The sequence below is a fragment of the Lithobates pipiens genome, unplaced genomic scaffold (assembly GCF_037356315.1).
Source record: "Lithobates pipiens isolate NorthernLeopardFrog02 unplaced genomic scaffold, aLitPip1_a1.2 Scaffold_28, whole genome shotgun sequence".
NCBI lineage: Eukaryota > Metazoa > Chordata > Amphibia > Anura > Ranidae > Lithobates > Lithobates pipiens.
Window position 1 is genome coordinate 227,454,930 of NW_027507789.1, and position 27,621 is coordinate 227,482,550.

General features: G+C 43.0%; 1 protein-coding gene across 1 annotated transcript in view; it reads left to right on the forward strand.

The window, feature by feature from the left end:
* PSMD12 (proteasome 26S subunit, non-ATPase 12) overlaps nucleotides 1-16,889 on the forward strand; it is a 34,110-nt gene extending 17,221 nt beyond the window's left edge. The window contains exons 4-11 of the mRNA XM_077460646.1: nucleotides 465-572; nucleotides 871-975; nucleotides 2,281-2,430; nucleotides 2,739-2,873; nucleotides 4,929-5,041; nucleotides 8,140-8,314; nucleotides 9,999-10,076; nucleotides 16,423-16,889. Coding sequence (XP_077316772.1) covers nucleotides 465-572; nucleotides 871-975; nucleotides 2,281-2,430; nucleotides 2,739-2,873; nucleotides 4,929-5,041; nucleotides 8,140-8,314; nucleotides 9,999-10,076; nucleotides 16,423-16,632 — 1,074 coding nt within the window. The 3' untranslated portion in view covers nucleotides 16,633-16,889. The remainder of the gene's footprint in view (nucleotides 1-464; nucleotides 573-870; nucleotides 976-2,280; nucleotides 2,431-2,738; nucleotides 2,874-4,928; nucleotides 5,042-8,139; nucleotides 8,315-9,998; nucleotides 10,077-16,422) is intronic.
* The last annotated feature ends 10,732 nt before the right edge of the window (nucleotides 16,890-27,621 follow it).

Genomic DNA, 27,621 nt, shown 5'->3' on the forward strand with positions numbered 1-27,621 from the left:
TTGAGGACTTACAAGTCGGATCCCAAGTTGTTGTAGCGTGAACCGCCACTCACAACAATGATTATCATTGTAACTGCAATCAAAGTGTAAAAAAAAAAATCCATGATTACCCCCCGTGTGTGTATATGTGTGTGTGTATATATATGTATGTGTGTGTATGTATGTATGTATGTATGTATGTATGTTATAATTTTAGTGCTGTGATAGCTGTATCACAGAATGGCAAGCTGAGCTGTTATGCATTCAGTTTTAACAGCTTTGTTGACATTGTGATCACTGTGTCCCCGGATCCGCTTTGTCTGGTCGTGGTGCGGTCATCACATGCGCACCCCTAACCCGGAACAGTTTGGGTGACGTACCTGTACATCATCCAGCCTGCCGCCCCTCCCCCCAGTATAAGTACCATGGGTGTTCGGCAAGTGTTTAACATCCACAGCTTACATCTCTTTTTTTGTTTGTGACAGGCCGTTGCGAAGATGGTCCAGCAATGCTGCAAGTACGTGGAGGAGATCACAGACCTCCCTATCAAGCTGCGACTAATTGATACTCTGCGGACGGTTACAGAGGGGAAGGTGAGAACGGGAATATCATTCCACTCTGCTTCTAAAGCTTTCACAATATTCTTTGATCTGTTGTGAGCTCCCAGTAAGGTAATAATTCCCAATCACCCCAGTATGTATATGGCAGGTGGTTGGATCTGTTCTCTCCTCTGGACCAAAACTGACCGACTTTGTAGGAAATTTTGAATAATGTGGTCTTTGTTTTTTTTTTTTTTCTTTTGGTTTTCTTTTTTGGGCCTGGTTACCCTTAACTCTGCCTGGTGTCTGGATTTTCAGTCAATAAATGCAGCACCGTGTTTTTGTCTTTTAGATCTATGTAGAGATTGAGCGCGCTCGGCTGACGAAGACCCTGGCCGCTATAAAGGAACAGAGCAATGCTGTGGATGAGGCCGCCGCCATCTTGCAGGAGCTTCAGGTAACTAGGAGCAAAGAGTACATAAGTATCCGATGACATCCGACAGGATGTGTGTGCAGATAAATATTAGATCTGCCAGCTGAATTGGCATCCTGAAGACATAGATTATTTTTTTTATTCCTAAGACCTCTTCCAATAGAGTTTTATTTCAGATATATGTGACCCTTCACTTTCTAAAACTGCCACTTCAGTTTAAAATAGAAATTAATGAAAGGCAAAATATTTGTGGATATACATCTATCTATCTCCATTACAGGCATTTGGTATTTCAAATGCCTCTGAACATCCATCCTAAATGGCTTTGTTTTTTTTGTTTTTTTGCTTTCCAAAAAAATCTTCTAAAATCAACTGCTTAGAAATTGCTATAAACGATCCTGTGTACATGTACTGATAAGATAACAACATAGATTAGAGTTTAGGGGCAGCTGAAAAAAAATGCCCAACTGCTCCTAAACGTCTGTTTACCAGCAGCAGTGTACGTGAAGCCTTATGCAATAAAAAAAAAAAAAAAATGTCCCTTTTTGTAAGTGACGTTTGACGTGGCTCCGGTCCTCCAAGGGCATAGAATTGAGGGTAGGCCATCATTCCCTCACTCGACTACCTGCCCATCAGGCCACAGGATCGGGTAGTCTCCGCTGCTTCCAACGGCACCTCTCCTGCTGCCCATAAGTCATCTCGTGGCAAATCCGCCGCAGAGACCACTTATATCTTAAAGAGGACCGTCCACTGTAGAGAAAAATACCAGGTTTATGGCAGCTACCTGCTGCCATAACAACAGTATTCAACGTCCAAGTAGCAACGTATAGCCACGGTTGGGCGGTCCGGAAGTGGTTAAATCTACAGAATATCGGCTCCTGATATCGACCTTAAAGGCAGCTGAAAAATCGGTATCAGCCCTGAAAAAAAAAAAAAAAACTATATCGGTCGATCCCTACTAAGGAGTACCAAGATGGTTGCACAGGACCCAGGTAGCTACACATGATCAGTGGATTACAGCAGGGCAACGCTGGATCCACAGGGCGGGCATTTAAATTGAGGATAAGCCTGAATAACAGGTAAGTGAGAGGGTTTAAAAATAAAAAATTAGGGGAGTAAGTGACGTTTTTCTTTAGAATCTGTGTATTATGTAATTCTAAAATCTTTTAGAAGTTTTGGGCAGATTGTGACATCTTGGCTCTCTTTTAGAAATTGACCTCTTAATTTTGACGAGATACTTTGTTTCCTAAACCTACAAGTATCCGATGGATTGATGTGTGGCCAGGATGGGGGTTGTCGTCTGACACATTTTCTGTTTTTTGGATCCAGGTGGAGACGTATGGCTCCATGGATAAGAAGGAGAAGGCGGAGTTTATTCTGGAACAGATGCGCCTTTGCCTGGCAGTGAAGGATTATATCCGAACTCAGATCATAAGCAAGAAGATCAACACCAAGTTTTTTCAGGATGACAACACCGAGGTAACGGCTGGACGTGGGGTGACACGGGGCGGGGGGGGGGGGGGGTGTAGAATATCAATTGGCAGCTGTCTTGTTGGGGTTGTCTCTTGTCTTCTTTTGGATCGTTATTTCTAAATTATTGGCACTCGTTCTTTAACCCCCTTGAACCTCCGTCCCCAAATTTTAATTTTTATTTACTTTTTAAGGTGTGATTTTTTTTTTTTTTTTTTCAATTTATTTATTTGACTGCTTGTTCCAGTATATGTTTGCAGTTATTTTGTGTCAGGTTTAAAAATGTTAACTGTGTTTCCCTATCTGTTACCTCACAGGAGCTGAAGCTAAAATATTACAACCTCTTGATTCAAGTGGATCAACACGAAGGTTCCTACCTCTCCATATGTAAACACTACCGGGCCATCTATGACACCCCCTGCATCCAGGCCGAGAGCGAGAAATGGCAGCAGGTGAGGTGAACTTTCCCAAACATTGTTGCTTGAAAATCATGACTATGCTGACTTTTCTAGGTAAAGCATGCAACATATGGGTGTCTCTGTACAGAAGCCGTGCTCCCAAATCTCAACTGTAAGGCTTGTTGACACCATACGTGCATGACAACTGATGGGAAAACCGCACAGATACATCAGTTTACATTCACATCTTTTTATGTGCAGACTGACATCACATTCTGTGTCTTCATCCCCCTCATCAGTCATACCCACATCCTGAGACTCCAACATTGTTTCCCCTCAGCAGTGACCCTTTCACATCAGAGAACTCTCGTCAGGGATGCCCACTGTCACCCCCCCAACCCCCTCGTTTGTCTGCCGCCGTCAGTCTCTCCCCTCCTGTCTGTCTGCTGCCTGTCGTTCCCCCCCCCCCGCCATTAGTCTTCCCAACCATCAGTGTCCCTCTCATCACATACCGCCATTCTGTTATCCGCATCTCTGCCCACCATTTGTGTCCCCCTCATTGCATACGCCACTCCGTTCCTTGCTATGAGTGCCCTTCCAGCTTTACAAACCTGCCCGAGGGGCTGCATCCCAGCCACACCCAGCATGAGGAGGAGAAGGCAGGCTGTAAACTCTGAGTGGCGCTCTTCATTCCCTCCCACTTCCTGTCACATGAGAGGCATGCAGAGTGGTACTTTCTGTTTTTGCCTGCGTTGTATTGTGGAACTGTGAGGGAAACTGCAGACATGGTGCATGATCCCGCACAGCTCCGCACCGGACATCCCACCTCCCTTTTCTTGTGAACAAGACATGGGAAACCATTTGTTTTCTGTGTGTCTTGCAGAGACCTGCAATTTTCTGCTGCAGATGTGAATGATCCAAAAGGGGAAGTTCAGCTTATTTGCTGCCTCCTCCGCCTCTCCTCTTTAACAGTTGGCGCTTCTTCTTTTTTTGGGGCGAGGGGTGGGTGCAGCAGGTACCTAGCTTTGACAGTTACCCGATCCAACTTCCACCTAGATTGCCTAGGGAATCGGAGCAGGAGATCACAATTCCCCCCCACTTCACCTGCAGCCTTGTGGGACACATCACAGGTCCCAGAAGACTGCAGGACCATTCACTAAGCGTGGCTGGCGCATGCACAGTGGGAAGTTGGCTGTGAAGCCGTGAGCTTTAATGTGCTGGCATCTGGATCCGAAGTCCATTGAAGAATCAGCTCAGGTGAGGATTGTGTAGGATCCCTGGGCAGGAAAGTGTCCTCATATTAAAAGTTGTTTTTAATTTTGTAGGGGAGACTGGAGCTCCTCTTTTAAAGTGTAAATTCACCTTTACAGAAAATCTGTAAGTGAACTTACACTGGACCCTTCCGGTCCCTCCCTACCGGAGTCCCGCAATCCCCCGCTCTTAGGCACCGGGACATCACTTCACCTGTCTGGGTATTTGAAATCCCTGTGGCTTAATCTCCTATCCACACCTCTTGTACAGACAAGAGTGGGTTCTAATTGGTCAGCACCATCGCATGGATAGCGCTGACCATTCAGAATCTGTCTAGCCCGTGCTGCCAGGAGGCTTTTATATCCCTGGACCAAAGATGAGGCCTCCCGGTGCCTGATGGGATGGGGTATCTCGGGACTGCAATACAGCGGGACTTTGGTCGGGGGGGGGGGGGGGTGTTTCTGGGTGTGGTGTCCAGTGCAAGTTCACCTTACAGATGTTCTGTAAAGGAGAACTTACCCTTTAAGTAGGAGCTCTGGTTCATCTTCCTTGGCACTCTCACAATGCAGTTTTGGCCCCCCTCTGTAGGTTGCTTTAGTATCTACATTGTGTTGAATAATGGGGCAGTGGCAGGGCTTTTCTTTGTGCAAATTCAGATCTGCACAGCCTGTCCTGCATTTTGAGGGGTCAGAGCTGTATGATGTTTGGTATGTAATGATCTCTTATGATGACTGCTATCCCCTCGTTATCCATTCAGTCAAAGCTTTGTTACTGCACAATTCTTATGCTAAGAGCTTCCCCAGGGAAGTATTGCACAGATTTTGTATCCTGATCGGAATATCTAAATATTGTCTCCAGGCTCTGAAGAGCGTTGTACTCTACGTGATATTATCGCCGTATGACAACGAGCAGTCTGACCTGGTCCACAGAATAAGCACTGATAAGAAACTGGAGGAAATCCCGAAATACAAGTAAGTGTGTGTGTGTGTGTGTGTGTGTGTGTGTGTGTCTGAACTGGTCTATTTATACCTGTCTGTGTAACTTTCCAATTTGCAGTGACTGACTGGCAGTGACATCATTTCCTGCTTGTGCAGTTGGCTCGCTGATTTTTTTTTTTTTTTTTTTTTTTTTTAAGAAGTCTCCACTAAGTTGGATTTTTGGCATTCCCTGCAACAAAAATGTAATTTTGTTGCTGAGATACTCCCAATAGGAAATGCCACTTTCCTCATTTGAGCCCTGCAAGTTCAGCAGCTGAATGATAATTATGAAAGCACCTCCATTACATAGTTAAATAGTAGGTGAGGTTGAAAAGACACAACTCCATCAAGTCCAACCCATGTGTGTGATTATATGTCAGTATTACATTGTATATCCCTGTATGTTGCGGTCCTTCAGGTGCTTATCTATCTAATAGTTTCTTGATTCACTTTCCACATGGTCACAGAAAAACACACAGCTATTAATTCAGAATAACAAAAGGGAGGATTCTGCTACAATCCCTGCAATGTAGAGAGATTCCCCCCTGAGGGGAATGTTTATTTTATGTTTATTTTTTCCCCAACAAAAGTGTTGTTACTCTTTAACTGAACAAACTGAAGTTAGAAGCTGATTGGTTCCCATGCACCAGATTTTGTGCTCTCCAACTTTACTAAATCAACCCCAGTGAGTCTATTATACAGTGTATATAGAACGAAAGCCCTTATATCCTTATATATCATATAGATTGAGATATAGATAATTGTTGAAGTGAAATAAAAATACTAAAGCCAAATGGGTTTCAGAAAAAATAATCAAAATCCTGCAAATTCAAAGAGAAAGTGTTCCAACACCATCTGCAGCTTTCCTCAGTCACAAAGAATTATTCTGCGCTTCCTTTTTTTTTTCCCCTTCAAAATTATTATTATTGAGATATACATACATATATATATATATATATATATATATATATATATATATATATATATATATATATATATATATATATATATATATATATATATATATATATATATATATATATATATATATATATATATATATATAAAAATAAAAAAAATTATATTATATCAAAGCATATACATACTATTTCATGATAATACTATTCTTCTTACATACAGCATTCACTACAACATAATACAATTACCACATTATTATACATTTCTCACAGGTTGACATCCCACCTACCATTTAATCCCACTTTCTTTTAAATGTATCATTCCTCTTCTATCTAAAGTCATTGGGGAATTATAACACATCTCCCCTATTTTATAGTACTTTTTGGGTACTCCTCTGTGTTAGTACAACATTTTCTCATAGGTCATTATTTGATTAACTGCTTTTAAGCCATTGATTTAAGGTTGGTGCTAGTGGTTGCATCTATCTTCTAATGATATTTGTTTTACGTGTATGGATAATTTTTCCTGTAATATAATTATATTATTCTCCTGAAAATGATTGAGCTTAAAGCAGTATCTGGTATGCTCCGTAGGCCCCTCCAGCAGCGCTGTCACTGCTCTCTGTGCTTTCATTTTCGCCTGGTCTTCCTTCCAGGTTCGTGGGCTACGGCCATGTGAATGCACGCTGCAGTCACATTCAGGGCACAGTGATCTGGATTGATGGCACACTCGGTGTGCCCCACATTCAGGGCACAGTGCGCATTTCTGTCAAGGACCTCATCAGCTGTGGAAACAGTCAATATCTCCCTTAATAGTCCACGTCTAGGAGATATTCATTGTTCTTACAGGTAGAGCTAGTGTTGCCCTCTGAAAGCAGATCTGCAGGGGATCACTCTCTTCAGGGGGTGTTTAATAGTTGGTGAGGGGGCATTATGGGGCTGTACAAAGCTTCACGGTTGCTGCACATGGACAACTCTGTCAATTGCTTTTGCAGCTTAAAGGGGTATTAAAGTATAGGCTTTTAAAAAAAAAACAAAAAAAAAGCTAAATTATAAAAACATGTTATATTTATTGTATTTTTTTTTTTTCTACAAAGAATTGCGCTTGTAAGACTGCTGCGCAAATACAGTGTGACATAAAATATTGCAACGGCCACCATTTTATTCTCTACAGTGTCTGGGGGGGAAAAAAAAAATTATGTTTGGGGGGTTCTAAGTAATTTTTCTAACAAAAAAAATATAATTATTTTAATATTTAAACCACCCACCAGTTTGAAAAATAGGCCTGGTCCTTAAAGCGGTGTTCCACCCCAAAGCGGAACATTTGGATTGTCATTTTTTTGTGGGGGGGGGGGGGCGGGCGGAGAGTGTGTGTAGCTTCCCCCCCACTTCCTGCTTCCTATCTTCAGCTGCCTAGGCGGTCCCTCCCTGCTGCCATTCTTCTGGGACACAACTCGGGTCCCAGAAGATCGGCTGGCCAATAAGAGCGAAGTGCGACTCGTGCATGCGCAGTATGCGCGCGGCCCATGAAGCTGTAAGTGGTCACGGCCTGGTGCCCACAGTTACCATGGCGATGCAGAGGAGGGCGAGAGGAGCTAGCCTCCGGGCAGCCACATCGCTGGACCGTGGGGCCAGCTAAGTGTCGGTTTAGTAAAAGCCAGCAGCTATGCTTTTTGTTGCTGCTGACTTTTAATAAACTAAAAAATGGGTGGAGCTCTGCTTTAAGTGGTTAAAGGGGGAGTGGTTGGGGACGGTTGTTTTTACTGCCCCCACACAAGTGTAAACCAGGCCTTAGGGTAATGGATTATACTTGGTGAGAGGCTGGGTTATTTTCTCCTCTTCTAATGTAGGGATCTGCAATTAGCGGGCCTCCAGCTGTTGCAAAACTACAAGTCCCATCATGCCTCTGCCTCTGGGTGTCATGCTTGTGGCTGTCAGAGTCTTGCAATGCCTCATGGGAGTTGTAGTTCTGCAACAGCTGGAGGTCCGCTAATTGCATATCCCTGTTCTAGTGAATGATCAGAGAAGGTAGGTTCCCTTCCTGCCTTTCTCTTGTCACCAGCACAATGTAGGATTTGTACGCTTGGGTCATGTGACTTGACATTACACAACAAAGATGTCTTCCTATCTCTTTCTTTTATAATATTTGACTTTTTTTTTTTGTTCTTACCCCAGAGATCTGCTGAAGCTCTTCACCACCATGGAGCTGATGCGATGGAGCACATTGGTCGAGGATTACGGCAAGGAGCTGAGGGAGGGCTCGCTGGACAGCGTGGCTACTGATGTCTTCAACTACTCCGAGGAAGGAGAGAAGCACTGGAAGGACCTGAAGAATCGTGTAGTGGAACATGTAGGTTTTTTTTTTTTTATCTTGGCATGTGTGTTCTAATGAGGTGCAAATCCCCACCGCATTGCAGCAGCTGAAGACACATAGGAGGAAATCTACTAAAGGCCAATAGACTGAGCGCTCTGCAAGTGTAGTTGCTTCAGAGCTTGGCAAACGAGGGAAAGCTCTGCTGACTTCCATCATCCCAATCGTGTGTGTGTTTATTTTTTTTTATTTTTTTTTTCCTTGCATGTGATTGGGTATTTGCTAAGTGAAGCTTCCCCTCATTTACTAATCTCTGAAGCAACCGCACATGCAGATTGAACCGTCTGTTTGCCTTTAGTAAATGAACCCCATAGTGATGTAGCCTGCACAATGAATGTGCCTGCGTTTGTGAGCTCTGGGGCCATTTTTGGAGTGGGACAATCTCTAAGTCCTGGTTCACACATGCGCTTTTTACAGAAACGCGCTACAGTCCTTTTGAAGGAGAAGTACAGGGAAAGCTGGTTTGGCTGTACCTCTCTTCTGTGGATCGAAGTTCATTCTGCACTCCTGTGACCCGTTCTCAGCAGACAGCGGGCAGAAGCAAACATCACACAGCCAGTCCAGGCTTGGGAAAGATTGTGACCATATGATCGAGATCCACCCATATGCCTGGACCAACACCCGACTCAGCCTCTCTGTGAGCCGCTGAGAGCCTTAGCTGGCTGCTCTCGTCCCCTCCATAGCCCAGCACTCCAGTGAGCATGGAGGGGGGGGGGCAGAGCAGTGAGCTGCTGAGAGCCTGAGCTGGCCACTCCCGTCCCTCCACAGCCCAGTGCTCCAGTGAGCACGCGGGGGAGTGGAGAGCAGAGCAGGGAGCCACTGAGAGCCTGGGCCGGCTGCTCTGGTCTCTCCACAGTCCAGTGCTCCAGTGAGCATGGGGGGGCAGAGCAGGGAGACGCTGAGAGCCTGAGCCTCCTGCTCTCACCTCTCCACAGCCCAGTGCTCCAGTGAGCATTGGGGGGGGGGGGGGCAGGGAAGAGGGCAGAGAGCCGCTGATGGCTTGAGCCAGCCGCTCCTGGCCCTCCATAGCCCAGTGCTCCAGTGAACGCACAGGGGTGGGGGGCAGAGCAGGGAACGCTGAGTCGTCTGCTCCCACCCCTCCACAGCCCACCATTCCAGTGAGCACGGGGCATGGGGGCAGAGCAGTGAGCCACTGAGAGCCTGAGCCTCCCGCTCCTCCACAGCCCAGTGCTCCAATGAGCACATGGGGCAGAGATCCGGTGGCTACAGTGACCAGCTCACAGAGCTGTGAGAATCGAGCAATTGGCTGTGTTTGATCGCTTGTTTTTCAGTGTTACAGCCAGCTAGGCAAGTATGATTTAAAAAAACAAATAAAAAATCCATACGTCTCTTTAATCATGTACACACCTATGCTTTTTTTTTTTTTTTTTCAGCTGCTACATTTTCAGAAAGGGTCGGGTAATATCCTAGGGCTGGGTTTATATATCCTAGGGCTGGGTGTATATATCCTAGGGCTGGGTTTATTGGCCTTCTTTATGTCCTGACTTGTCCTCTCACTCTAATATTTATGTCTGTCTGTCTTCGGCAGCCAATGATAGACGAGTGCCGCCACTTCCACTAATCCTCCGATGATGCATTGAATCTAGTGGGATGGGAGGGGCCGTCTGTCTCTCTAACAGCGTGTTGTGTCTTCATTTTACAGAACATTCGGATCATGGCGAAGTATTACACCCGGATCACAAGGAAGCGAATGGCCCAGCTTCTGGATCTCTCCATCGATGTGAGTAATCGGGAGCCTATGTCTGGGGGCGGGGGCTGGTCATAAATCTCCTGCGCCATCCTTGGGCTGTGGGGTGTGCAATTTGCATGTCTTGTATCTGCTTCAAGTTGGAACTCATCCCGTTATCCACTCGCCCTCCAGATTATTCAAACCCCCCCCCCCCCCCCCCCCCTTTTCATGAGCGTGCAATTTTTTTATTTTATTTTTATTTTTTTGTGATACAGCACTGAGCTACATTTGCGCGGTTTTTAGAAATTTAGGCCAATATGTATTCTGCTACTTATTTTTGGTAAAATAAAATCCCAATAAGTGTATATTGATTGGTTTGCGCAAAAGTTGTAGCGTCTACAAACGATCAAATAAATACTTTTATATTTTTATACTGTAATAGCAGTGATCGGTGACTTGCAGTGGGACTGCAATATAGTGGACAATCCGACACGAATTGACACTTTGTGGGAACCAGTGACGCTAATACAGTGATCGGTGCTAAGAATACTGGCAGGAAAGGGGTTAAATGTGTGCCTAGCCAGTGTTTTATATGCACTATGTGTGCTGCTTTCACTACTACTACCCATTCACACCTCATGGTTTTGTAGCTTGAAGCTCCAAAATGCTGGAGGGGGAAAAAAAAAATGAATTATTTTCTATGGAGGCGGCTCACATCTCCACTCCAAAACGCCTGAAGTTCAAACACGTTCTGGAGTGTTTTTTTGTCGCTCGAATCGGGCAGATTTGGGTGTCTCTTTTCACTCATTTGAATTCCCGTAGAAATGAATGGAAACGCGACATTCAGGCGTTTTTGAATGGAAACGCGACATTCAGGCGTTTTTTTTTTTTTTTTTTTTTTTTTTTTTTTTTTTTGTGCCATTTCCTGCTCAAATGAAAAATTTATAATAATAAAATGGTAACATATGAATAAATGTAAAATACACACATAACGAAAAATCATCATAAATGAGTAAAATAAACGATTATGTAATACATTAATAAATAATATCCTCTAACCTTAAATATTAAATACATATACTATAACTCAAACAAAAACATTATTAATAATAATAATAATACAGTGGTACCTTTTTGGATTACGAGCTTACAAGCATTCTTCTGGAATGGATTAAAGGGGTTGTAAAGGTTTATTTTTTATTTTCTAAATAAGTTCCTTTAAGCTAGTGCATTGTTGGTTCACTTCTTTTCCTTTGATTTCCCTTCTAAATGTTTTTTTTTTTCTTTGTCTGAATTGCTCACTTCCTGTTCCTCCTCAGTAAGCTGTTCTGGCTGACTAACCACCGCTCGGATGATGGTGAGAAGTTTACTGAGGAGAAACAGGAAGTGAGATATTCAGACAAAGAAAAAAAAAAAACATTTAGAAGGGAAATCGAAGGAAAAGGTAAGTGAACCAACAATGCACTAGCTTAAAGGAACCTATGTAGAAAATGAAAAAAAGAACCTTTACAACCCCTTTAATCCAAAGCACTCGTATATCAAAGCGAGTTTCCCCATAGGGGGTCAATGGAAACTCAGATAATTTGTTTCACAATGACTGCTATTGTTTGCAGTACCGCATGTGGCCAGAGGTGGGGGGGCACGGGCGGACACACGCCTGCACCCCCACCTCTGCACACCCCATTGGCTTGAATCCTGCTTGTCTTGCGAGACAACGCTCGCAAACCGAGTCAGTATTTAAAAAAATAGCCCATATTGCGAAACCTCATTACTCACAATCTGAGGTATTACTGTAATACTAATAATTCTGATTTTTGTTTTAGGGTGTTTTTAGTTTATTTTATTTTTTTAGGGGGTAAGGGTTTAAGTTGAGAGTTAATTTATTGTTACTTAGTAATCCTTTTATTGAATTTATTTTACATTTATTTATTCATTTATTATTTTTATAATAAAATAATAAATGACCCTAACTCCTAACCCTAACCTAAACAGAACTCCAATCCCTAACACTAACAAAACAAATTCTAATAAATTAAGAAATAAAAGCTAATGGAGAAGCTGAAATGCCCAGCAACAAACGATGCAACAGATAATTGTTTTGTCTATTGGCTAATAAACCAAACAAAAAAACGCAGAAGCCCAAAAAACGCTGCATAGAAACACGCCAAAGATGCCAGCAAATTGCTCGGACGCTACGCTCAGGTGTGAATACTACCTAACGGAAGTACTTTGCAGGGAAACACAATCCGTCACATCCCCCGCTGACGGGACGGAGATCTGCATTGTTCACTTAGGCAGACCTCTGCTCTGTCTGTCTCCTTTCACCGTTCAGCAGGTGCCGGGGAACATCCATTGGCTAGCACCCGCTGATTGGCTTCTAATGTGAGTAGTCGCAGTACAAGCGGCGCGCTCCCTGCCTGGAAAAGCAGATGTGTATATAATATCGAGAGAGAGAGGATATAGATATAGAGAGAGAGAGAGAGAGAATATAGATAGATATAGAGAGAGAGAGAGTGTGTATAGATCGATAGAGAGAGAGAGTGTGTATAGATGGATATAGAGAGAGAGAGTGTGTGTATAGATATATATAGAGAGAGAGAGAGAGAGAGAGAGAGAGTGTGTATAGATATATATAGAGAGAGAGAGTGTGTATAGATAGATATAGAGAGAGAGTGTGTATAGATATAGAGAGAGAGTGTGTATAGATATAGATATAGCGAGAGAGTGTGTATAGATATAGATATAGCGAGAGAGTGTGTATAGATATAGATATAGAGAGAGAGTGTGTATAGATATAGAGAGAGAGTGTGTATAGATATAGATATAGAGAGAGAGTGTGTATAGATATAGAGAGAGAGTGTGTATAGATATAGAGAGAGAGTGTGTATAGATATAGAGAGAGAGTGTGTATAGATATAGAGAGAGAGTGTGTATAGATATAGAGAGAGAGTGTGTATAGATATAGAGAGAGAGTGTGTATAGATATAGATATAGCGAGAGAGTGTGTATAGATATAGATATAGCGAGAGAGTGTGTATAGATATAGATATAGCGAGAGAGTGTGTATAGATATAGATATAGCGAGAGAGTGTGTATAGATATAGATATAGCGAGAGAGTGTGTATAGATATAGATATAGCGAGAGAGTGTGTATAGATATAGCGAGAGAGTGTGTATAGATATAGATAGAGTGTGTATAGATGTATAGATATAGAGAGAGTGTGTATAGATATAGAGAGAGTGTGTATAGATATAGAGAGAGTGTGTATAGATATAGAGAGAGAGTGTGTATAGATATAGAGAGAGAGTGTGTATAGATATAGAGAGAGAGTGTGTATAGATATAGAGAGAGAGTGTGTATAGATATAGAGAGAGAGTGTGTATAGATATAGAGAGAGAGTGTGTATAGATATAGAGAGAGAGTGTGTATAGATATAGAGAGAGAGTGTGTATAGATATAGAGAGAGAGTGTGTATAGATATAGAGAGAGAGTGTGTATAGATATAGAGAGAGAGTGTGTATAGATATAGAGAGAGAGAGTGTATAGATATAGAGAGAGAGAGTGTGTATAGATATAGAGAGAGAGAGTGTGTATAGATATAGAGAGAGAGAGTGTGTATAGATATAGAGAGAGAGTGTGTATAGATATAGAGAGAGAGTGTGTATAGATATAGAGAGAGAGTGTGTATAGATATAGAGAGAGAGTGTGTATAGATATAGAGAGAGAGTGTGTATAGATATAGAGAGAGAGTGTGTATAGATATAGAGAGAGAGTGTGTATAGATATAGAGAGAGAGAGAGAGAGTGTATAGATATAGAGAGAGAGAGAGAGTGTATAGATATAGAGAGAGAGAGTGTGTATAGATATAGAGAGAGAGAGTGTGTATAGATATAGAGAGAGAGAGTGTGTATAGATATAGAGAGAGAGAGAGTGTGTATAGATATATATAGAGAGAGAGAGTGTGTATAGATATATATAGAGAGAGAGAGTGTGTATAGATATATATAGAGAGAGAGAGTGTGTATAGATATATATAGAGAGAGAGAGTGTGTATAGATATATATAGAGAGAGAGAGTGTGTATAGATATATATAGAGAGAGAGAGTGTGTATAGCTATATATAGAGAGAGAGAGTGTGTATAGATAGAGAGAGAGTGTGCATAGATAGAGAGAGAGTGTGTATAGATATATATAGAGAGAGAGAGTGTGTATAGATATATATAGAGAGAGAGAGTGTGTATAGATATATATAGAGAGAGAGAGTGTGTATAGATATATATAGAGAGAGAGAGTGTGTATAGATATATATAGAGAGAGAGAGTGTGTATAGCTATATATAGAGAGAGAGAGTGTGTATAGATAGAGAGAGAGTGTGTATAGATATATAGATATAGAGAGAGTGTGTATAGATATATAGATATAGAGAGAGTGTGTATAGATATAGAGAGAGTGTGTATAGATATAGAGAGAGTGTGTATAGATATATAGATATAGAGAGAGTGTGTATAGATATAGAGAGAGTGTGTATAGATATAGAGAGAGTGTGTATAGATATAGAGAGAGTGTGTATAGATATAGAGAGAGTGTGTATAGATATAGAGAGAGTGTGTATAGATATAGAGAGAGTGTGTATAGATATAGAGAGAGTGTGTATAGATATAGAGAGAGAGTGTGTATAGATATAGAGAGAGTGTGTATAGATATATAGATATAGAGAGAGTGTGTATAGATATATAGATATAGAGAGAGTGTGTATAGATATAGAGAGAGTGTGTATAGATATAGAGAGAGTGTGTATAGATATAGAGAGAGTGTGTATAGATATAGAGAGAGTGTGTATAGATATAGAGAGAGTGTGTATAGATATAGAGAGAGTGTGTATAGATATAGAGAGAGTGTGTATAGATATAGAGAGAGTGTGTATAGATATAGAGAGAGTGTGTATAGATATAGAGAGAGTGTGTATAGATATAGAGAGAGTGTGTATAGATATAGAGAGAGTGTGTATAGATATAGAGAGAGTGTGTATAGATATAGAGAGAGTGTGTATAGATATAGAGAGAGAGAGTGTATAGATATATATAGAGAGAGTGTGTATAGATATATATAGAGAGAGTGTGTATAGATATATATAGAGAGAGTGTGTATAGATATATATAGAGAGAGTGTGTATAGATATATAGAGAGAGAGAGTGTATAGATATATAGAGAGAGAGAGTGTATAGATATAGAGAGAGAGAGTGTATAGATATATATAGAGAGAGAGTGTATAGATATATATAGAGAGAGTGTGTATAGATATATATAGAGAGAGTGTGTATAGATATATATAGAGAGAGTGTGTATAGATATATATAGAGAGAGTGTGTATAGATATATAGAGAGAGAGAGTGTATAGATATATAGAGAGAGAGAGTGTATAGATATAGAGAGAGAGAGTGTATAGATATATATAGAGAGAGAGTGTATAGATATATATAGAGAGAGTGTGTATAGATATATATAGAGAGAGTGTGTATAGATATAGAGAGAGTGTGTATAGATATAGAGAGAGTGTGTATAGATATAGAGAGAGTGTGTATAGATATAGAGAGAGTGTGTATAGATATAGATAGAGAGAGAGAGTGTGTATATGTGTATATGTATGTGTATATATATATATATATATATATATATATATGAGAGAGTGTGTATAGAGATATATATATATATATATATAGAGAGAGAGAGAGAGTGTATAGATATAGAGAGAGAGAGAGAGTGTGTGTATAGAGATAGAGATATATAGAGATAAATATATCTATCTATATATCTCAGCGCTGTCGCAGTAGATGTACAGTGTGCGGTCATCAAGTGGTTAATCGGGGCAGTGTGGAAGCTTCACAGATCTGTTTAGACTCGCACTGGTGGCCCCTCCAGCTGTTGTGAAACTACAAGTCCCATGAAGCATTGCAAAACTGACTGTTACAAGCTTGACTCCCACAGGCAGAGGCATGATGGGACTTGTAGTTTCGCAGCAGCTGGAGGGGCTGCCAGTTTGAGCCCCCCCCCTGATCCAGAGGTACCTGCAATGTGTTGGGAGATGCCAGAAAAATTCCCGATACCAGTTTGGGAGAACATCCTAGCTGGAATGAAGCGTCTTCACCGGTGACGACCTCTGGGAAATCACTGTGGGCTTTACATGTACTTGTGCAGCCAGATAAGTAGGTTTTATTTGTCATAGGAGCAGAAGAGGAGAATGGGGGGCTCGCAATAACTTTCCCTTTCAGTCTCCATTTCTGAGCATATGACAACAAACAGCAGGCAGAGTTCTGCACCCATTCAGGAAGTACTAGACTGGCTATTTTTGTGGCGTAGGAACTGTGATTGATGGTTTTCTGTTCCCCCTTTTTTCAGGAATCAGAAGAGTTCCTCTCTACCTTAGTGGTGAACAAAACCATCTACGCCAAGGTGGACCGACTGGCCGGCATCATCAACTTCCAGAGGCCGAAGGACCCCAACGACCTCCTGAACGATTGGTCGCAGAAACTGAACTCTTTGATGGCGTTGGTAAACAAGACGACACATCTTATAGCGAAGGAAGAGATGATCCACAATTTGCAGTGATGAGAGAAAAATGCGCGTCACGGGAGGCGACTTCTGGCGGGGGTGGGGGCGGAGCCTGTCTGGCACCCATTCCAACACGCTGCCATGTGGTGTGCTGGCACCGTGGGGGGCCCCCCCAGCTGGGGCTGCTTCAGTGTATATCATGTATTTTGTTTTTTTTTGTTTTTTATTGTTATGTTACTTTTTAAATCTCAGAGAATCTAGGGAATGTTTGGTTTAACCGAATAATAATAATAAAATACACATCTGTGTGAGGACCGCGGCTTTGTACAATTTCTTCTCTGCAGCAGAAGGTTTATATTCCACGTTGGCGGTGAGAAGCGGAGTCAATGTATCATCCTGACCAGGCCATTTTTTTTTTTTTTTGGCGGTACGGCAGTGTGTCGCTTTAACTGACAATTGTGCGGTCCTGAGATGTTGTACGCAAACAAAATTGACGTCCTTTTTTATTTATCCCCCCCCCCCCCCCCACAAATAGAGCTTTCTTTTGGTGGATCATCTGCAGTTTTTATTTTTTGCGCTATAAACAAAAATAGAGCGACCAATTTTTGGAAAAAAAAAAAGTCTTTTGTGCTTTTTGCTATAATCCCTAAAAAAAAAAAAGGGAAAAAAATGTCTTCCTCAGTTTTGGCAGATATGTATTCTAATACATATTTTTGGTTAAAAAAAAAAAAAAAATTGCAGTAAGTGTATATTGATTGGTTTGCGCAAAAGTTATAGCGTCTACAAAATGGGTTTATATATTTATGGCATAATTTTTTTTTAAATTTTTGCTTCATTGACGTTTATACAGCGATCAGAGCTAAACATAGCCACTGATTACTGTATAATATAATATGGCAGGGAAGGGGTTAACACTAGGGGGGCGATCAAGGAGTTAAATGTGTTCCCTAGGGAGGTGTTTCTAACTGTGGGGGGGGCGGGGGAGTGTGGCTGACAGAGGAGGAGACAGATCGTTGTTCCTACTTAGTTGGAACACACGATCTGTCCCCTGACAGAATCTGGATTTGTGTGTTTTACACACTCAGATCCCGGTGGTTGCTCTGTCACGAGCGATTGCGGGTGCCTGACCATCATCGCGCCAGCTGGGCATGCGCATCTGCTCTGGGGAAGGGGTTAAAAAGTATCTATCTGGTGGTTTGTGAATTAGAAGTGGTTACATTGTAGGTGAGGTTGAAAAAAATACACAAGTCCAACCTACGGTTCTAATGGCATTCCATGCATTAAGGTAAAGGTAATGCAGCACCCATACTCACACCCCCCCCCCCCACCCACCCACCCCATACAAGCCATAAAAGCAGTGACTTTCCTAGGTCTCTATCTCCTCATTGTCATCACCTCCTGCTGCTGTCCATCACAGCTAGCGAGCCAATGAGGAGAGAGCAGGGGGCAGGACTGAGCCTGTGTGTGTGTGTGGTCAGTGTCCATGCTTGAGAGCAAGCCATCTCTAGTGCCCCCACACCAAGAGGCTTACTATTGGGGGCAGGAGGCAGGATTGCTGGTGGGGGATCCAAAAAAAAGCTTTGGGGCTGCTCTGTGCAATACCATTACACAGAGCAGGTAAGTAGAACATGTTTGTTGTTAACGCAAATTGTAACCTTTAACGCCAGTGTTCTGTCAATTTCTCCAACCCATCAGAAACTGCAACCACATAACTTCCGGTTTATTTTAAACCCTTAGTAATTAGAGATTTTAATGAATTGGTGGCAGCAACGGCATAGAGTCCGGCACAGGAAATTCAGCTGTTTTGACAACACAGCGCCTAAGGGGGACAAAGTTGTCGCTGCCTTGGAGGCGGCCATTTTGTTGGCTAGTACCGGAGCGGAGCAAGAATCTCTGCTCATAATATCGTGCACCGGACTCTATTCGGTTGCCCGGGTTGTGTCCAACCAACAATTTGTCACAAACTCCAATTAATGCCGGTTTAAAGAAACCTGGAAGTTAAGTAGTTGGAGTTTCTGACGGGTTGGAGAATTTGACAGAACGTCGGCGCTTGCTGGCCCTTTTAAGGGGTTTCTGATGCCGGAGGGGGCGGGGTTTATTAACACGTGATTGGCTGTCACTGCGGTCACATGATTGGAAAGCTTTCAATCGCAAGTAGCGAAGGGGGCGCTTTCCGTTGCGCGCTGGGAGCTCGCAGGACGCGCGTGCTTGGAACATGTTTTGTTTACGACAAAGATATGGATGAGCGAGTTTGGGGTGGAGGAACTTTGACCGGCCTTTAGGGACCCGTTCACATCTACATTCTATTGTCAAAAGTATTGGGACACCTGCCTTTTACACGTGAACTTTAACCACGTGCAGAACGTCCCGATATGCGTTGTTATGGCAGCAGCGAGCTACCATAACCCCAGGAACCTCGTATTCGGTCGGCCACAAGATAAAAGTGGTCTCTGCGTCAGATTTGCCATGGGATCACTTCTATCGGTGGCGAGTGAGGGCCCCCCCCCCCCCACCATACTCCGGTGCCCTCCACTGCTTACCGTAGCCGTCACCAGGGTGGAGGCGATCCGATCCTTCCTGTGGCTGTGCATGGAGACGAGTGAGGGGAAGATGGCCCCCGCCCGTCTCCATGACGTTGCCGCTTACCGTAGCCGTCGGCAGCAGCGGAGGCGATCTGGTCCTTCTGGCTGGGCATGGAGATGAGTGAGGGGGAAGATGACCCCCCCCACCCGTCTCCATATCATTGCAGGGCGGAAGCGACGTCATTTCCGCCCATAGCTCTTAAAGGAGCCATATTATTATTATTTATTATTATTATATTTTTTTAATTGCGTTTTAGTGTAAATATGAGATGTGAGGTTTTTTTGTTTTTTTTTTTTAACCCCCCCCCCCCATATCTCATATTTAAGAGGCCCTGTCATGCATTTATTTTTTTTCTCCTCTTCCCTCCCTATTACAAGGGATGTAGACCTATCTCTCCTATCCCATCTCCCATCGGATTGTAAGCCAAAATATAAAAAATGTAATTTTTAATAAGTTTAACCCCTTCCCGCCGAGCGTACGCAGATCTGCGTACTCGGCTTCCGGGGGGTTATACCGGGATGATGCCCGCACCTGCAGGCATCATCCCGGTACCGTTTTTTGCAGCAGGCGATTGGCTATCCAGGCATAACAACCGATGCGGCTAAAAGCCGCTCGGCTGTTATGCCGGAGGAGCGGGAGGGGACGTCCCCTCCCGCCGCTTCCCGCCGCTGTTACCGGTGCTCCCGCTCGATCGGGAGCACCGATTCCATGTCCGATGGCTCCGGCCGCTGGGGAGGAAGTGGAACGAAGCCGTAATCGGCTTCTTTCCAGTCTCCTCATCGTAAACACGGAAGCGACGTCATGACGTCACTTCCCGTTTACTCGGCTGCCAATGGCGCCGGTTTTTAAAAAAAAATATCCGGTATTCAGAATCGCCGTTTTCGGCGATCTGAATACATTGAAGTGTAAAGGAGGGGTGGGGGGTCTTTTAGACCCCCGATCCCTCCATAAAGAGGACCTGTCACCACCTATTACTGTCACAAGGGATGTTTACATTCCTTGTGACAGCAATAAAAGTGATCAAATTTTTTTTTTTTTTTAAACAATTTAGTCATTTTAAAATAAATAAAAAAAATAAATTTTTAAAGCGCCCGCCGTCCCCGCGAGCTCGCGAAGCAAAGAAAACACATACGGAAGTCGCGCCCGCGTATGTAAACGGTGTTCAAATCACACATGTGAGGTATCGCCGCGATCGTCAGAGCGAGAGCAATAATTCTAGCACTAGACCTCCTCTGTAACGCTAACCTGGTAACTGTAAAAAAAATTAAAGCGTCACCTATTGAGATTTTTAGGTACCGTACTTCGTCGTCAATCTACAAGTGCGCGCAATTATAAAGTGTGACATGTTTGGTATCTATTTACTCGGCGTAACATTATCTTTAACATTACGCAAAAAAATTGGGCTAATTTTACTGTTTTGTTTTTTTCATGAAAGTGTCCCTTTTTCCCAAAAAGTTGCGTTTAAAACACTGCTGCGCAAATACCGTGTGACATAAAATATTACAACAATCGCCGTTTTATTCTCTAGAGTCTCTGCTAAAAAATATATATATAATGTTTGGGGGTTCCAAGTAATTTTCTAGCAAAAAATATGGATTTTAACTTGTAAACACCAAATTCCAAAAATAGGCTTAGTCATGAAAGGGTTAAGGTTAAAAAGAGCATATAAAAATATGTATCTCTGTAAGGACGTAGGCAACATGTTCATCCATATGGTGGTCATAACAAACGGGTCAATTTAAGAAAACAAAGCCAATGCACATTTTCTGACACGTTTCGCTGTGATGCTTCTTCAGGGGGAGTGTAGAATACGTCGGTAGTTTCAAGAAAAACTGTACAAGTATGGAAAAAAAAAAAAAAAAAAAAAAAAGGTACAATAAGCATAAATCCAGATAATAAACCATTACATTGCATATAGGAATCGGAGCATTTGTAGGGCATTACAAAAAGCCTTGCTCACCCCGCAAGGGAATCCACCCAAGACCGCCACCGCCAGACGTACATACAGTGTGTATATTTAAAAAATAAATAAATAAAAATGATATAAAGTGTAAAACTAAGAAAAAAATAATAATTTTTTAAATGTGCCTTGCCTCCCGAAGAGCTTGCATGCCGAAGCGAAAAGCATACGTGAGCAGCGCCCGCATATGAAAAAGGCGTTCAAACCACACACGTGAGGTATTCGCCGCGATCGGTAGAGCGAGAGCGATACTTCTATCCCTACAGCTCCTCTGTAACTCAAAACATGCAACCTGTAGAATTTTTATTTATTTTTTTTGACCGTCACCTATGGAGATTTTTAAGGGTAAAAGTTTGTCGCTATTCCACGAGCGGGGCGCAAAAAAGACGTGTTGGATAACAATTTACTTGGCGTAACATTGTCTTTCACACTATAAAATAAAATTGGGCTAACTGTACTGTTGACTTGTTTTTTTTAAATTTAAAAAAGTGAATTTTTTTTCCAAAAAAAAAGTGCGCTTGTAAGACCACTGCGCAAATACGGTGTGACAGAAAGTATCGCAACAACCGCCATTTTATTCTCTAGGCTGTTAGAACCCCCAAACATTATACATTTTTTTTTTCTAAGTAATTTTCTAGCAAAAAAAAAAAATGTATTTAATTTGTAAACAACACATTTAAAAAAAGAGGGCCGGTCCTTAAAGGGGTTGTAAAGGTAATTTTTTTATTTTCTAAATAGGTTCCTTTAAGCTAGTGCATTGTTGGTTCACTTACCTTTTCCTTCGATTTCCCTTCTAAATGTTTTTTTTTTCTTTGTTTTCTTTGTCTAAATTTCTCACTTCCTGTTTCACCCCAGTAAGCTGTTGAGTAAGCTGTTCTGGCTGACTAACCACCAGCTCGGATGATGGTGAGAAGTTTACTGAGGAGAAACAGGAAGTGAGATATTCAGACAAAGCAAAAAAACATTTAGAAGGGAAATCAAAGGAAAAGGTAAGTGAACCAAGAATGCACTAGCTTAAAGGAACCTATGTAGAAAATAAAAAATTTACCTTTACAACCCCTTTAAGTGTTTAATGGCATCCCAGTCTTATGCCCCGTACACACACTCGGAAATTCCGACGGAAAAGGTCCGATCGGATTATATTGTCGGAAAATCCGATCGTGTGTGGGCTCTATCGGACTTTTTCCATTGGAGATTCCGCCAGAAAAAAAATTTGAGAGCGGGGTCTCAAATTTTCCGACAAAAAAAAAAAATTAAAAATCCGATCAGACTTTTTCCAAACGTTTGTAGAGAATTCCGATCGGACAATGTGCCACGCATGCGCAAATCAAATTACAAGACCAAAGCTATTGGCTACTGGCCTCAACGTAGTCCCGTTGTAACGTCATCACGTTCCGGACGATCGGATTTTCTGACAACTTTGTCCGACTGTGTGTAAGCAACATCAGTTTACGAAAAAAATCAGTCGGAAAAAATCGGATGGACTTTGTGGTCGGAATGTCCGACCGTGTGTATGGGGCATTAGTCCAGAGGGTTCAATATTGAGTTGGCCCTTTGCAGCTATAACAGCTGTTCTGGGAAGGCCGTCCACAAGGTTTAGGAGGGTGTCTATGGGGAATGTCTGACCATTCTTCCAGAAGAGCATTTGTGAGGTCAGAACACTGATGTTGGGCGAGAAGGCCTGGCCCGCAGTCTCTGCTCTAATTCATCCCAAAGGTGTTCTATCAGGTTGAGGTCAGGACTCTGTGCAGGCCAGTCAAGTTCCTCCACCCCAAACTCGCTCATCCATGTCTTTATGGACCTTGCTTTGTGCACTGGATCACCTTGCAAAAAACAACCTCAATGTGTGATCCCATTCCTCTATTCTCAGCTGCGTGATTGCTGGGGAAGAAGAAGCAACAGTACACTGAGCTTCCCAGTGACAGGCTGATTATGGGAGGAGAGAAGTCTGTGTTCCCAGGACAGCTAGAGAACTGACCACTCTGGGCTCTACTGTTTTAGAGTGGTCAGTTTTTTTTTATTTTTTTTTATTGGAAACATTAGAGATTTCACACAAAGGAAGCAATAGAAAGCGAGTAGGGGACTGTTTCATACAAGTACATGGTACATCAGACATATAGGGAATAGGAAATGCTGGGGTAAAAAAAAAAAAAAAAACCCTTAAAGTGATTGTAAAAGGGGTGGGGAAAAAAAACAAATGTTCTACTTACCTGCTCTAATGGATTTGTTCAGAGCAGCCCCGATCCTCCTCTTCTGTGCTCCTGGTCCCTCCCTCCTGTTCAGTGCCCCCACAGCAAGCAGCTTGCCATGGGGGGCACCCAAGCCGAGTGACAGCTCCCTATGTCCATTCAGACACGGAGCCCTGGCCATCCCCTTTTTTTCTCCTGATTGGCTAGCTGACTTTGACAGCAGCAGGAGCCAATGGCACCGCTGCTGTTTCTCAGCCAATCAGGAAAGAGAATCTTGGCCGTCTATGATGCTTGTGTGGACGGAGAGCGACCTTTGGGTAAGTGTCAGGGGGGGCTGCAGCACACAGAAGGCTTTTTATCGTAATGCATCAAGATAAAAAAAAAACTGACTTTACAACCCCTTCGAGTTTTATTACAATAAAGGATTAAAACAAAGAATGTACCCACCAATACTATAAATAGATGATATCACAGACAACTTTCACTACAGTGAACCCCAAAAGACTGTTCCGGGGTTTGAAATTCCATATGTAACATACCATAAAGGGTAAAATGTTAGATTAAATAGTACAGGAGGCAGGTGTCCTCGTTCAACGCGTTTCATCGGGTGCAGTTCAGACAGGGTACACTGTTGAAGTAAAACCTATTTTTATTTATTATACAGAAATAACTTGCGCCCCCCCCCCCCCCCCCGTGATCGATGCTTATCCTGCTGGACGTCATATGGCACCCAGTCAGGATAATAAACCCCTTTGCGCATGGCATATTGCTGCATGGCGGACGGGAAGTGGTTAATCTTCAAGTAACAACAAAAATATTCTGTATTGGCAGGCTACTAAATTTATAAATACATAAAGATCTACCCATACTGTCCATCATCCCAACATTGCACAACCTTCAAGTGGTTCTGAAGGCAGAATGTATTAAAATAAGAAGCCTGTGTGCAGCAGCAATACTTACCTGAGCCCCATCACGATCCAACCATTTGGAAGGATCGCCTCAGCTGTCCAGCACTCTCCCTTCTCATTGGCTGAGATAGCAGTGGGCGCCATTGGCTCCTTCTGCTGTCAATCAAAGTCAGTGAGCCAATGAAAAGAGAGGGGGCGGAGCCTGGCCTCAGCGCCGTGGCTGAATGGACACACACACACACACACACCACACAGCAGGGGCTCAGTTAAGGTGCCCCCCCCCCCATAGTAAGCTGTGGGGGCACCTGGCAGGTGGGAGGGGCCAGGAGCGCCGATAAGGGACCCGAGAAGAGGAGGATTGGTGGTGGGGGGGGCGCTCTGTGCAAAACCATTACAGAGCAGGTAAGTGTACCATGTTTGTTATTTTTAAACAAAAATAAACAAGACTTTAACCACTTCAACCCCGGAAAGGATTTGCCCCCTTCCTGACCGGGCCGTTTTTCGCGATACGACACTGCGCTGCTTTAACTGGCAATTGCACGGTCGTGCGCCGTTGTATCCAAACAAAATCGACATCCTTTTTTTTTTTTTTTACCCTACTTTCTTTTGGTGGTATTTGATCACCTCCTGCGTTTTTTTTTTTGTTTGTTTTTTGCGCTAAAAACAAAAAAAAAGGCAACAATTTTGAAATAAACAATATTTTGTAGTTTTGCTTTAATATCACCAATTTTTTATTTTATTTTTTTAAAGCACATTTTTTCCTCAGTTTAGGACGATATGTTATTCTACATATTTTTGTTAAAAAAAAAAACAATAAGCGTATATCGATGGGTTTGCGCAAAAGTTATCGCATCTACAAAATAGGGGATAGATTTGTGTCATTTTTATTATTTATTTATTTATTTCTTTTACTCGTAATAGCGGCGATCTGCGATTTTTATCAGGACTGCTACATTGCGGCAGACAAATCTGACACTTTTGACACTATTTTGGGACCACTGACAATTATTCAGCAATCAGAGCTAAAAATAGCCACTTATTATTGTGTAAATGACACTGGCAGGGAAGGTGTTAACACTAGTGGGGAGCAAGGGGTTAACTGTGCTCCTTCAGTGTGTTCTAACTGTAGGGGGGGAGGGGACTGACTAGGGAAGGAGAGAGATCAGTGTTCATACTTAGTATGAACACTGATCTCTCTCCTCTCCTCTCAAAGAACTGGGATTTGTGTGTTTACGCAATCTCAGTATCTCGGTTCTCGCTCTCTCACAAGTGATCCCGGGTGCCCGGCGGCTTGCTTCAGCTCCAGGGACACGTGACGGGCGCGTGCCTTTTGTGACGTCTTAAAGGAGCAACGTACAGCTACGGCGATTTGCCCAGCTGTGCCAACCTGCTGCAGTATAGCTGTGGCGGCTGGTCGGCTAGTGGTTAATATCACTTTAAAGTATTACTAAACCCACAACAGTAAAATCAGTCTGTATATGCAGTAAAGCATGCTTGGTCTACTCACTGTGGAACCTAAGGGGTTAATCGTTCGCATTGTGTAATAAGGCTGTGTGATCCCGTTTTCTCTGATCCTCCCCTTCTTCTACAGTCCCTAATCCATCTGCTGCTAAGGGAAAGCTGCACATGATAGTACAGGGCTTTTGGAATCACTCTGCACATGCTCAGTTTAGTGTGTATTGCTAGACAGTTTTTTGTTTTTTGTTCCTTGGGAGAATGCGTGTGATCAACACAGGGCCAATCAGCACTGTCCAGACAGAGGGTCAGGGGTCCTGCAGCCTTATAGGACAGTCAGAAAAGAATAAAAACTTCTCCTACAAGCTTTAACCAGACACCGATAGAAGCCGCAAGACTGCTATATATTATGAGAAAAGGTATTTAGCCGTTTATATTTACTAATAATAATTTCCATGTTCTGTGTACTGTGAGAGATCAGCTATAGTGAATGCAGAGTCCTGGGGAGATCAGATATAATGTATGCAGAGTCCTGGGGAGATCAGATATAATGTATGCAGAGTCCTGGGGAGATCAGATATAGTGACTGCAGAGTCCTGGGGAGATCAGATATAGTGAATGCAGAGTCCTGGGGAGATCAGATATAGTGAATGCAGAGTCCTGGGGAGATCAGATATAGTGAATGCAGAGTCCTGGGGGGACCAGATATAGTGAATGCAGGGTCCTGGGGAGAGCAGATATAGTGACTGCAGAGTCCTGGGGAGAGCAGATATAGTGACTGCAGGGTCCTGGGGAGAGCAGATATAGTGAATGCAGAGTCCTGGGGAGAGCAGATATAGTGAATGCAGAGTCTTGGGGAGAGCAGATATAGTGAATGCAGAGTCCTGGGGAGAGCAGATATAGTGAATGCAGAGTCCTGAGGAGAGCAGATATAGTGACTGCAGGGTCCTGAGGAGATCAGATATAGTGAATGCAGAGTCCTGGGGAGAGCAGATATAGTGACTGCAGGGTCCTGAGGAGATCAGATATAGTGAATGCAGAGTCCTGAGGAGAGCAGATATAGTGAATGCAGAGTCCTGGGGAGAGCAGATATAGTGAATGCAGAGTCCTGGGGAGAGCAGATATAGTGAATGCAGAGTCTTGGGGAGAGCAGATATAGTGAATGCAGAGTCCTGGGGAGAGCAGATATAGTGAATGCAGAGTCCTGAGGAGAGCAGATATAGTGAATGCAGAGTCCTGGGGAGAGCAGATATAGTGAATGCCGAGTCCTGGGGAGAGCAGATATAGTAAATGCAGAGTCCTGGGGAGACCAGATATAGTGACTGCAGGCTCATGGGGAGAGCAGATATAGTGACTGCAGAGTCCTGGGGAGAGCAGATATAGTGAATGCAGGGTCCTGGGGAGAGCAGATATAGTAAATGCAGAGTCCTGGGGAGAGCAGATATAGTGACTGCAGAGTCCTGGGGATCAGATATAGTGAATGCAGAGTCCTGGGGAGACCAGATATAGTGAATCCAGGGTCCTGGGGAGACCAGATATAGTGACTGCAGGCTCATGGGCAGAGCAGATATAGTGAATGCAGAGTCCTGAGGAGACCAGATATAGTGAATCCAGGGTCCTGGGGAGATCAGATATAGTGACTGCAGGCTCATGGGGAGAGCAGATATAGTGACTGCAGGATCCTGGGGAGAGCAGATATAGTGACTGCAGGATCCTGGGGAGAGCAGATATAGTGACTGCAGGGTCCTGGGGAGAGCAGATATAGTGACTGCAGGGTCCTGAGGAGATCAGATATAGTGACTGCAGAGTCCTGGGGAGATCAGATATAGTGAATGCAGAGTCCTGGGGAGAGCAGATATAGTGAATGCAGAGTCCTGGGGAGATCAGATATAGTGAATGCAGAGTCCTGGGGAGACCAGATATAGTGACTGCAGAGTTTGGGGGAGATCAG